This window comes from Bombina bombina, chromosome 4, assembly GCF_027579735.1.
Source record: "Bombina bombina isolate aBomBom1 chromosome 4, aBomBom1.pri, whole genome shotgun sequence".
In the NCBI taxonomy this organism is placed as follows: Eukaryota; Metazoa; Chordata; class Amphibia; order Anura; family Bombinatoridae; genus Bombina; species Bombina bombina.
In genome coordinates, this window is record NC_069502.1 from 294,402,126 (window position 1) to 294,415,178 (window position 13,053).

The 13,053-nt window shown below is 37.6% G+C and overlaps 1 protein-coding gene across 1 annotated transcript in view; it reads left to right on the top strand.

The window, feature by feature from the left end:
- Nucleotides 1–13,053, top strand: part of LOC128655353 (phospholipid scramblase family member 5-like) — a 123,141-nt gene that overhangs the window by 13,580 nt on the left and 96,508 nt on the right. Inside the window, exons 2-3 of the mRNA XM_053709002.1 lie at nucleotides 21–193; nucleotides 774–816. Coding sequence (XP_053564977.1) covers nucleotides 21–193; nucleotides 774–816 — 216 coding nt within the window. The remainder of the gene's footprint in view (nucleotides 1–20; nucleotides 194–773; nucleotides 817–13,053) is intronic.

Here is a 13,053-nt window from a genome sequence, read left to right on the forward strand (position 1 = left end):
TTTTTTTCTTTTTCTTTCAGCTTCCCAGGATCAGTTAGATAAAGATCTTCAGAATTATCTCCCTGGCACACTCTACTCACAAGATCAGAATGAACAGGTGAAAACTTCACATCCATGGAAATCCTCTACTTCAGAACCATCTTCTCATCGTCCACTTTTTTTAACACCACCTGGTTTGGAACATTTAAGCAAGGTTATTGCACCATTTCTGGGTTGATTTTCTTTCTGTTTTGAAACTGTAAAATTAGCATTTTGAAAGCATCTGTATATAAATATATATATATATATATATATATATATATATATATATATATATATATATATATATATATATATATATATATATATATATATATATATATATATATATATATATATATATATATATATATATATATATATATATATATATATATATATGTTTATTGTCAATAATATCTGTCACTTCCCTTTATATATTGAGGTTTAAAAGGTTTGCTATGGCCTTATTTCTTGAATATTATGCAAAAAATAATAATCACTTTCCTATTTAACTGAGGTTATTCCTGTAAAATAATATACAATAAACAACATTAATTAAACACTGCTGTAAATATTGTTTTTTTACATATTGCATTTAAAAGGAACATCTGGGGGATTCTGTAATTATATATAGTGCACTATTATTATTTTATATTTAAAACACTTCCTTTTACATATTGCAAAAATAAATGTTATAGATGTCTTTAATGTACTACAAGTAACAATTATAAGTAAATGATATGCCGTTTTAGGTACAACGGATAATCATTCATCAGCAAGTGGAGATCTTGGGAGGTGAGCAGAAATATACTGTTAATTAATTACAGCAAAAAATAATTCTTAGTGAGTTGAGATAAAGATGAAAATATGGCTCTATTTATTAAGCAGCGGATGGTGCTTCGGAGGCCAATAGTTTCAGACTGGCAAGACTGCTATCCCTTAACCTCTCCGCCACCTTTGAAATCATCCCGCTCCGATACAATCAGGATGATTTACAGCCCCTGATAGCGGCCGATTAGCTGCCAGTGAAATGCTTGTGCAATGATAAAGCTATAGCTTGTCACATGATGAATCAAACCCAATGGATAAGCATTTATTTTCCTTTGGTAATAGATTATACAATTGTTTTGTGTGATCGCAGCGCTCAAAGATCACCAACAAGTTAAATACTTAATGCATTATGCAATATCAGTGCAAGCTGGGGAGATCTGTCACATTATCAGAAGCAAAATACTCATAACCAAGCTGGTTTTTATCTGAATAACTAATGCATGACATTATGAAGAAACACAAAGCAGGTTCCACTCAAGAAATATATTTGGTTCCACAGAAGTGCACTTAACAGATCAAATTCTATGGGAAGATGCACAGAACCTAACATTCCATTTTCTAGAGTAAGAATGGTAGATCAACCTAAATAACTTAATTCTTTTATAAGCTATACTATATATTCAAACAAATCATTTTATGTTTATGTACCTAGATAAAATTGTTGGACAACTTGTGTCTGAGAAAGAAAACTGAAAAATATCATTTCAAAGTAATATACTACTGTTACTTTATTCAAAAATCCAAGATAGTGTTCATAAATCAATACAACTAACAATGCACTGTTTCAGTTATTCAGTTAACTACATAAGGTGTTGCAAAAATAGACTCTTTACTGGAAAGCAGTTGCCCTATTTCATCTGAGCACTAGACATAGGCAAATTACTAAATAACAGTACTTTTATTAAGTTAACCCTGGAAGTCATACCATTTTTAAATACTATTTAAGCTATGTTTACAGGAAAGCTGCTAGCAATTAGGCTACCGCAGAGTACTCAAAATACAGGAAATAATAATGTACTGTAAGATGCATGTTAACAAAAGGGCATTTTGTCTCAAATTCAATTAAGACTTTTGCTTACCAGTAGATGAGGTATTAAGCAATGTGACTGAAGGACCTCACAGGAGAAGTGCCCAGCTAGAAACCAGCTTCATGCAGATAATCCTGCCTACGGCTACATAAACTTTGATGCTTTCTTTTTGCAACAACTGGTATATTTTAATGTTTTTTCCTCGGTATTAACATGAAGAGAGCATTGCAGGTATTGGGGAGGTGTGGTAAAAAAACTGTTCAAGCTTGATCGATCACTGTGGGATGCATATTTTGTATTTAATATCATATTCACTGATGGATTCTGGAAGATAAGAACTGTAAAAAATCCCTCAGGCTTTTTAAATACACTGTTCATCGTTCACTCTGCTGTTTGGTTTAGCTACTCTTACAGAATTTAAAATATCGCTAGAGGAATTTAACAATTAGTTTTGTGCTAAATTATAAAAAAGATTACAAAACAGCACATTATAAATTATGGTGTAACATAATTGCTGCTTTCATCAAAACACATTAATCAGAATTAAATCTAGAATTAACAAAACAAGAATTGAAGTGTGCATACAATTTAAATTTAAAGTGCTAAATTTAAGAAAATGTATGTTACCAATATTTCACACACACACACACACACACATATATATATATATATATATATATATATATATATATATATATATAAATCATCCAAGCAAATGCACTCTCAGGTCTTTTCAAATAGGTTGTTTTAATGGAACGTTTTCGGGGTTCACAACCCCTTCATCAGCATAAACAAACAGTCAAATATCACACAATTTATAGTATGTCAAAATAGTGCCTCACCAAACAGATTTCCTTTCAAAAGTGCGCCAAATACCGAGTGTGGAACGCATCTTGCGTTCCACCGTGATCGTGCCAACCGGAAGTGATGTCACTTCCGGTTTCGCGACATGATAGAAACATATAAACATTACTTTGTTTTACAATTAATAACACATTGTGGTGTACCCAAAATTATCAAAGAGGCAATTTAAGAATAGTGCCAACAAACAGAAATGATTGCCAGTGATCTGTACATACAATATTCTAGTGTATATCAATCGTCATCTTAACCGTAACTATGGTTACGAGACATCAATAAGTGATTGAATTTATATAGTGGGAAATTTCACTTGTGCAACAAATATGTACAATGACATGACTGACTACTAATCTTTTAGCAATATTCTGTGTCATGTCAATTAGCCGCTATGCATGATAATATATACATAGATACGTTAAAAAACAGAAAACTAAATATAAAAATAAACGTAAAACAATAAACTTAAAAAGTGGCTGTTCTTGCTCAGACTCATTATCAAACCATATAGCAATGTGCATTGCCAACTGCAAAGTATATAAACTTTATACAAGCAGTGTATCAAAGAATCGTGTTGCAACATTGTTATGTTGCATATTGCCCTAAATGTAAACATGTATATAAGAGATGTACTGTGGCTATTTTGCGTACGGTTTGTTATATTAGCATTCAACCTTAGCCTATTTGAAATTACATCTATATCCCTCAGATATCTAACCCACTGTGACAAATTCACTGAATGATATAATTAAATCTCAAAAGCTTTCAAATTTAGCATATTAGGACAAAGAGCAATATATTGAGTCGTGACCATCATTATTGTACCTCAATTCCTGTATATAGACTAAAGTACCCCAAAGGTTATACATGTACATTATGTGATGTATATAGATATATAACAAGACAATATCAAGAGATTAAAATCTTGTGACTCTATAATGATTCAGGTAACAGTGTCCAACATATAGATGACCCAATGTGGACACGTAAGGACAGTTCATCTTGGGGCTTCTTGGTGTTATGTTGCTAGGTTGGTATAAGTCCCAATTAAAGGTGTAAAGTGCGAAATTGGGTAATTTCACCTTAGAGACCAGGCTTCCACAGCCAAGATGGGGGAAAATTCCTCCACCCTGGTGTGTCGTAAGTCCCCAGTCCACATCGCTCAGAAGAGCCATGGGGCTGGGAGCTACACGTAGCCACAATGACCCTAGGTTATACCCCAAGCATGTAGCACTATCATATACCCTTAGATAAGATATTTGAAATCTGGGGTGGTGTTTAATCCGCCTGGATGGATAGTCCCCAATTTAAAGATCCATTGGGCTTCCCGTTTGAGTAGTATCTTGCTCCTATCCCCTCCCCGATCAAGCGGGGGTATATGATCGATGAGGACATATCGGATTGAAGATACCGCATGGCCTTGTTTAACACAATGGCGTGCAACTGGTTGGTCAGAATCCCCCTGTTTAAGTGCCGATCTGATTGCGTGCCTATGGTTTGCCATTCGTTCCCGTAACGTGCCTGTGGTTTTACCCACGTAAAAGCAGGAACATGGGCAAAAGAGAAGGTACACCACGTGTGTGGTAGTGCATGTGATGGAATGCTTGATCACGTACCTCCTATTAGTGTGAGGATGATGAAAGGTTTTAGTACTGACCAAACCATTGCACGTAGTGCAGCCCAAACATTTATATGATCCTTTGATGTTTATTTTAGTCCCTGTGGTGTAGCTAGCTCTTTGATCTGTGCGCATCAAGAGGTCTTTGAGGTTAATACCCCTCTTGAAGCCCACCATTGGTTGTACCTGTCTGGTAAATGTTAACTTCGGGTCTGATGTCATAATAGGCCAATGTTGATGTAAGATACGTCCTGTATTCTTGGTAGTTGGGGTAAAAGTAGTGGTCATAATAAGCTTGTTACTCGTGTCCTTCTTGGGTGTGGGCTTGATAAGTTGTTCTTGAGTGAGTGAAGATGCTGCACTCAAGCTTTCTTGGATAATGGAAGGTTTGTATCCCCGCTCACGGAATCTTTCTCCCACTCCTGCCAATTGGGAGACCCCAGTTTGTATCTCTGAATTATTTCTCATGGTTCTCACAAATTGAGATCTGACTATGCCCTTCAAGAGGGCAGGAGGATGACAGCTGTCAGCGCTCAGGATGGAGTTCCGATCGGTTTGTTTGTGAAAAAGGGTCGTGCCCAATTGATGTGTTTTTTTAAACACAGTCAAGTCTAGAAAATTAACGGACTGTCTGTCAACCGTCATTTTGAATTTAACATTGCTTGTGGCCGTGTTAAATATTTCAAACCAACCTAGTAGTTCCTCCATGGTCCCCCGCCATACCATGAAGATGTCGTCAATATATCTGTAATAACATACTACCGCTAGATTGGCAGTGTTCCATAGATACAGATTTTCAAATTGAGACATGTACAGGTTGGCGTACGCGGGGGCCATGGAGGAACCCATGGCTGTGCCAGCTGTTTGTAAATAGAATTTACTCTCGAATCTGAAGTAATTCTTATACAAACAGAATTCGATCAAGGAGAGAAAGAATTTAATTGGTGGACCCTCATAAAGAGGGTTATTGGTAATATGTTCTTCAACAGATTTAAGACCCTCAGTGTGTGGAATAATAGTATACAGACTGTTGACGTCCAAACAGACCAACAGGTCATCGGGTTGGACGTCAACAGTCCGTATCTTACGTATGAAGTCCCCTGTATCCATAATGTATGATCTCACCTCCCGGACAACAGGTTGTAGTAAGATGTCCACTAGCTGTGCCACCGGCTGTGTCAAGGAGTCCCTTGCTGACACAATCGGACGGCCAGGTGGATTATCTAGAGTTTTGTGTATCTTTGGGATTGAGTACAGGATAGGTATTTTAGGATAAGTAGTGGTACAGAAATCACGGATATGTTCAGATAGCCAACCTTGTTCAAAACCCATCTGGATCAAAGTGTCCAGTTGAAGTTTGAATCTGGAAGTGGGATCATTAGGTAATACAGAGTAAGTTTGTATGTCTGTCAGCTGAGTCAAAATGTCAGTACGATAATCCTCATAGTTGAGTATCACTATGGCTCCGCCCTTATCGGCAGGCCTAATGACTATACTTGGGTCTTCCTGCAGGGTCTTTATCGCCTGTCTTTCTTGCCTAGACATATTATGTGTCCAAAGGGACTGTTGTCTGGCTGTCTCAAGGTCTTGTGTAACCAGTCTCATAAAAGTTTTGGTACTCGGACTGCTATTGGTTGGTTCAAAGGAGCTGGGGTTTTTACATTGAAGTTCTACCTGTGTCTTAGTTGAACTAGATGTGGAGTTTTGAAAAAACTCTCTTATCTTCAGTGATTTGTTCAACTTATACAGGTCCAATTTTAAATCGAACTCAGAAAGGGCTGTGCTGGGCACAAAAGATAGGCCCCGATTCAAAACTTTGCGTTCACTATCTGATAAACAGTGTGTACTTAAATTTATTACTATGTCCTCTGTCGTGGGCGTCTTGGTGGTCGATGTCTTATACCCCGCCCGCCTAATATGGGGTCTATAGTGCCGCCCCCTCCCCGGGAGCGGGTAGTTACCCCTAAAAAATGATGGTTTGGTGTAGAGTGTTCTCTGGATGTATGTGTGGAAAATTGGTTAAGGGGTCTATATGATCCAGGTGGAGTCAGAGAAATGTTGCCAGGGTTTCTATCAGTGTCAGAAGACTCTCCCCCACTCGTGTCCACAGTATCAAAGTGGACCCGTCTATTTCTCTGTCTCCTTCTGGTTCTAATGTCTGGTGTTGTGGTTAACCATTTGTAGACTTTCCCTTGTTTGTAGTCCTGATTTACTGTTTCTACTTTCCTGTTTTTAAAGGTTATTAAATCTGTCTGGTATTTATCTATTTGTGTTTTGATTTTAGATAACCAGTTTTCTTGTGTGTCACTAGTAAGTGTAGCCTGGTATGTGTTTTCAAAGGTCTGTATTTCAACTTTGACTTTACCTAGGATAGAAGTGACTTCCTCTATAACCAGTAGAATTAAATCTAAGGAGCACTTGTTCAGAATAAAGCACCATTTTTTTCTGAATTCTGGGTTTTCACGCCCAATGGTGGGTACATTATGGACCCTAAAACCTCGGGGTATGTGCCCTGTTCTAAAGTAATCTGAGAGGTAACTACCATGTAAGGTTAAATCAACCTCTCTCTTTTTTAATTTCAGTAATGTGTGATATAAATTAATTGGGGTCTCACCAACAGTTTTGGAGATAGGTTCAAATAAGATCCGGGCAGCATCATCTGGTGTGTACGATACGGTTCCAGTCTGGGCTTCCACTGCTTGACAGGTTACATCTTCACTTAGTACCTGCTGTTCATTGTATTCCTCCTGTGTCGGTAGTGTAGACATACTCTAATGAGGAAAAGCGGTATAGAGACAAGCAATAAGTTCCTTATTCTATTAGCTTTTTTGTTCACAGATGTAAGGCAAGAATGGAGGTGATATGTAAGCCACAGCTAGGTCCCAGGGCCATATTGTCCATATAAATGAGCAAGCACAAGGTTACAAACCAATTGATAATAGTCTAAGATTGAACAGTTCAGTGAGCAAGCTACAACCACAGTATATAGCGCTGGAGCAAGTGAAACAAGCTCCAGCGCTATATACTGAACCCCCTGCTTTTGACTACACTTGTTTCACTTGCTCCAGCGCTTTTTTTAGGGGTAACTACCCGCTCCCGGGGAGGGGGCGGCACTATAGACCCCATATTAGGCGGGCGGGGTATAAGACATCGACCACCAAGACGCCCACGACAGAGGACATAGTAATAAATTTAAGTACACACTGTTTATCAGATAGTGAACGCAAAGTTTTGAATCGGGGCCTATCTTTTGTGCCCAGCACAGCCCTTTCTGAGTTCGATTTAAAATTGGACCTGTATAAGTTGAACAAATCACTGAAGATAAGAGAGTTTTTTCAAAACTCCACATCTAGTTCAACTAAGACACAGGTAGAACTTCAATGTAAAAACCCCAGCTCCTTTGAACCAACCAATAGCAGTCCGAGTACCAAAACTTTTATGAGACTGGTTACACAAGACCTTGAGACAGCCAGACAACAGTCCCTTTGGACACATAATATGTCTAGGGAAGAAAGACAGGCGATAAAGACCCTGCAGGAAGACCCAAGTATAGTCATTAGGCCCGCCGATAAGGGCGGAGCCATTGTGATACCCAACTATGAGGATTATCGTACTGACATTTTGACTCAGCTGACAGACATACAAACTTACTCTGTATTACCTAATGATCCCACTTCCAGATTCAAACTTCAACTGGACACTTTGATCCAGATGGGTTTTGAACAAGGTTGGCTATCTGAACATATCCGTGATTTCTGTACCACTACTTATCCTAAAATACCTATCCTGTACTCAATCCCAAAGATACACAAAACTCTAGATAATCCACCTGGCCGTCCGATTGTGTCAGCAAGGGACTCCTTGACACAGCCGGTGGCACAGCTAGTGGACATCTTACTACAACCTGTTGTCCGGGAGGTGAGATCATACATTATGGATACAGGGGACTTCATACGTAAGATACGGACTGTTGACGTCCAACCCGATGACCTGTTTGTCTGTTTGGACGTCAACAGTCTGTATACTATTATTCCACACACTGAGGGTCTTAAATCTGTTGAAGAACATATTACCAATAACCCTCTTTATGAGGGTCCACCAATTAAATTCTTTCTCTCCTTGATCGAATTCTGTTTGTATAAGAATTACTTCAGATTCGAGAGTAAATTCTATTTACAAACAGCTGGCACAGCCATGGGTTCCTCCATGGCCCCCGCGTACGCCAACCTGTACATGTCTCAATTTGAAAATCTGTATCTATGGAACACTGCCAATCTAGCGGTAGTATGTTATTACAGATATATTGACGACATCTTCATGGTATGGCGGGGGACCATGGAGGAACTACTAGGTTGGTTTGAAATATTTAACACGGCCACAAGCAATGTTAAATTCAAAATGACGGTTGACAGACAGTCCGTTAATTTTCTAGACTTGACTGTGTTTAAAAAAACACATCAATTGGGCACGACCCTTTTTCACAAACAAACCGATCGGAACTCCATCCTGAGCGCTGACAGCTGTCATCCTCCTGCCCTCTTGAAGGGCATAGTCAGATCTCAATTTGTGAGAACCATGAGAAATAATTCAGAGATACAAACTGGGGTCTCCCAATTGGCAGGAGTGGGAGAAAGATTCCGTGAGCGGGGATACAAACCTTCCATTATTCAAGAAAGCTTGAGTGCAGCATCTTCACTCACTCAAGAACAACTTATCAAGCCCACACCCAAGAAGGACATGAGTAACAAGCTTATTATGACCACTACTTTTACCCCAACTACCAAGAATACAGGACGTATCTTACATCAACATTGGCCTATTATGACATCAGACCCGAAGTTAACATTTACCAGACAGGTACAACCAATGGTGGGCTTCAAGAGGGGTATTAACCTCAAAGACCTCTTGATGCGCACAGATCAAAGAGCTAGCTACACCACAGGGACTAAAATAAACATCAAAGGATCATATAAATGTTTGGGCTGCACTACGTGCAATGGTTTGGTCAGTACTAAAACCTTTCATCATCCTCACACTAATAGGAGGTACGTGATCAAGCATTCCATCACATGCACTACCACACACGTGGTGTACCTTCTCTTTTGCCCATGTTCCTGCTTTTACGTGGGTAAAACCACAGGCACGTTACGGGAACGAATGGCAAACCATAGGCACGCAATCAGATCGGCACTTAAACAGGGGGATTCTGACCAACCAGTTGCACGCCATTGTGTTAAACAAGGCCATGCGGTATCTTCAATCCGATATGTCCTCATCGATCATATACCCCCGCTTGATCGGGGAGGGGATAGGAGCAAGATACTACTCAAACGGGAAGCCCAATGGATCTTTAAATTGGGGACTATCCATCCAGGCGGATTAAACACCACCCCAGATTTCAAATATCTTATCTAAGGGTATATGATAGTGCTACATGCTTGGGGTATAACCTAGGGTCATTGTGGCTACGTGTAGCTCCCAGCCCCATGGCTCTTCTGAGCGATGTGGACTGGGGACTTACGACACACCAGGGTGGAGGAATTTTCCCCCATCTTGGCTGTGGAAGCCTGGTCTCTAAGGTGAAATTACCCAATTTCGCACTTTACACCTTTAATTGGGACTTATACCAACCTAGCGACATAACACCAAGAAGCCCCAAGATGAACTGTCCTTACGTGTCCACATTGGGTCATCTATATGTTGGACACTGTTACCTGAATCATTATAGAGTCACAAGATTTTAATCTCTTGATATTGTCTTGTTATATATCTATATACATCACATAATGTACATGTATAACCTTTGGGGTACTTTAGTCTATATACAGGAATTGAGGTACAATAATGATGGTCACGACTCAATATATTGCTCTTTGTCCTAATATGCTAAATTTGAAAGCTTTTGAGATTTAATTATATCATTCAGTGAATTTGTCACAGTGGGTTAGATATCTGAGGGATATAGATGTACTTTCAAATAGGCTAAGGTTGAATGCTAATATAACAAACCGTACGCAAAATAGCCACAGTACATCTCTTATATACATGTTTACATTTAGGGCAATATGCAACATAACAATGTTGCAACACGATTCTTTGATACACTGCTTGTATAAAGTTTATATACTTTGCAGTTGGCAATGCACATTGCTATATGGTTTGATAATGAGTCTGAGCAAGAACAGCCACTTTTTAAGTTTATTGTTTTACGTTTATTTTTATATTTAGTTTTCTGTTTTTTAACGTATCTATGTATATATTATCATGCATAGCGGCTAATTGACATGACACAGAATATTGCTAAAAGATTAGTAGTCAGTCATGTCATTGTACATATTTGTTGCACAAGTGAAATTTCCCACTATATAAATTCAATCACTTATTGATGTCTCGTAACCATAGTTACGGTTAAGATGACGATTGATATACACTAGAATATTGTATGTACAGATCACTGGCAATCATTTCTGTTTGTTGGCACTATTCTTAAATTGCCTCTTTGATAATTTTGGGTACACCACAGTGTGTTATTAATTGTAAAACAAAGTAATGTTTATATGTTTCTATCATGTCGCGAAACCGGAAGTGACATCACTTCCGGTTGGCATGATCACGGTGGAACGCAAGATGCGTTCCACACTCGGTATTTGGCGCACTTTTGAAAGCAAATCTGTTTGGTGAGACACTATTTTGACATACTATAAATTGTGTGATATTTGACTGTTTGTTTATGCTGATGAAGGGGTTGTGAACCCCGAAAACGTTCCATTAAAAGAACCTATTTGAAAAGACCTGAGAGTGCATTTGCTTGGATGATTTATATTACTTATTTCTGCACCCAGGCGGTTGATACTTGGAGGGTAGAGCTGGAAATTGTTGGTATATATATATATATATATATATATATATATATATATATATATATATATATATATATATATATATATATATATATATACTGTATATATATATACAGTATAGAGAGAGAGAGATATTCAATTTTATTTGATCACAGTAAAATATATATATACATATACACAAAAATGTATGTCTATGTACAAATACAATATGAATCCTTAACAGCTATATAAAATATGTTTATTACCTTGGATTACTGTGACTACTGGGCTTTGATAATCAGATTGAGTTTCAGACATGGATATGGTTCTTTCTCCCGTTTGGTCTCCATATATTTTATTTATTGTCTTATCTAGCAAATATGCATACTCAGTAACACTAGAAACTACACCTTCACTGTCATAGTGGAGGGTGTATGGTACCATGGACTGTGCAGCATGTCTAGGGTACCAAAACATCAAAGATGCTAACAGTTCTGAGGTTGGCAGGCAAGGTCACTTTTAATTCCTCATTGATCTTCTAACAACTGTTTTGTTCCACCCCTTATATAATGTATCCAGAAACAGCAGTAGCCTGAAGCCTTATAGGGACATCAACACACAAGGATCTGTGCCAACTCAGGTCCTAGTGTGTTGAACTTTCACAAGAATAAATGCGGCTCCAAAAAGAGCCGAATCACACGAGCAGCCGCCGTCTTCTGCATTCGGATTTTAACGTAGGATCTGAATGATCACCCCTAGTTTAAACTTTAAAATAATTACTTGTTTGTCCAGACCAAAGTCTCTCCTTTATGCATATAAGTGGAAGTGCTAACTCGCTGCTATATTTATTATGACCATTGGTTGCACACTCTAATGACCAATTTAGAACTGTCCCTAATAGGCATTAGCAGAATAGTAGAACTATGCAACAACATGGCGGTAGACATTTTTTTACGAGTACTAAATAATTTAAACTTATTTCTTCAATATTTTAACAATTAATTTTATTATTCTCAGTCTTATTTTTTTTCTTTGAATATATCATTCTATCTAGTGTTTATTCTGGGACATGAAACCCAAATGTTTTCTTTCCTGATTCAGATAGAGAATAACATTTTAAACAACTTTCCCATTGACTTCTATTGTGTGATTTGCTTAATTCTATTGTCATTCTTTTTTTGTAAAAGCAGCAATGCACGTTTGGGAACTAGTTGAACGCACTGGGTGAGCCATATTATGTGCAGCCACCAATCAGCAGCTCCTGAGTACACAAATTAGACAATAGACGTAAATTGGAAAGTTGTTTATAATCACATGCTCTATCTGAATCAAGAAAGAAAAAAAATTAGGTTTCATGTCCCTTTAACATTTTTTTTCCACAATTTAAAATGAATCAATCTATGTTATAACATACTTTTACTAATTGAGTAGTTATGTGTCACTTCAAAATACAAGTAGAAAGAATAGTATTTTTATATATATTTTTGTAACTTTTACTAATTCAATTCCTGTGCAAATATGTCTTTATAGCCTTTCAATGTTGCAGGTAATTTATCTCGTACTGGCATCTACAAGCCATTTATATTAAATTGTATTAAATAAATGCAACTAACTGCAAAACCATGCAATAAGGTATTACAAAACAAACTGTGTTATATTTAATTTCCTGTGTTTTATGTATGTATTAATTATTGAGGATAAGATCTGTGATTAATTTATTCAAATGCTTCTTAAAAGATGTCAGCTTCCACGAAAGAGATGCCTGTAATCTAAAATGAGCATTGCATTGCCAACTGCTTGGTGTAGCCTGGGGCTTTTTAAATGGGCAGCATATAGTGTAATACTGCTTGATTAGTTT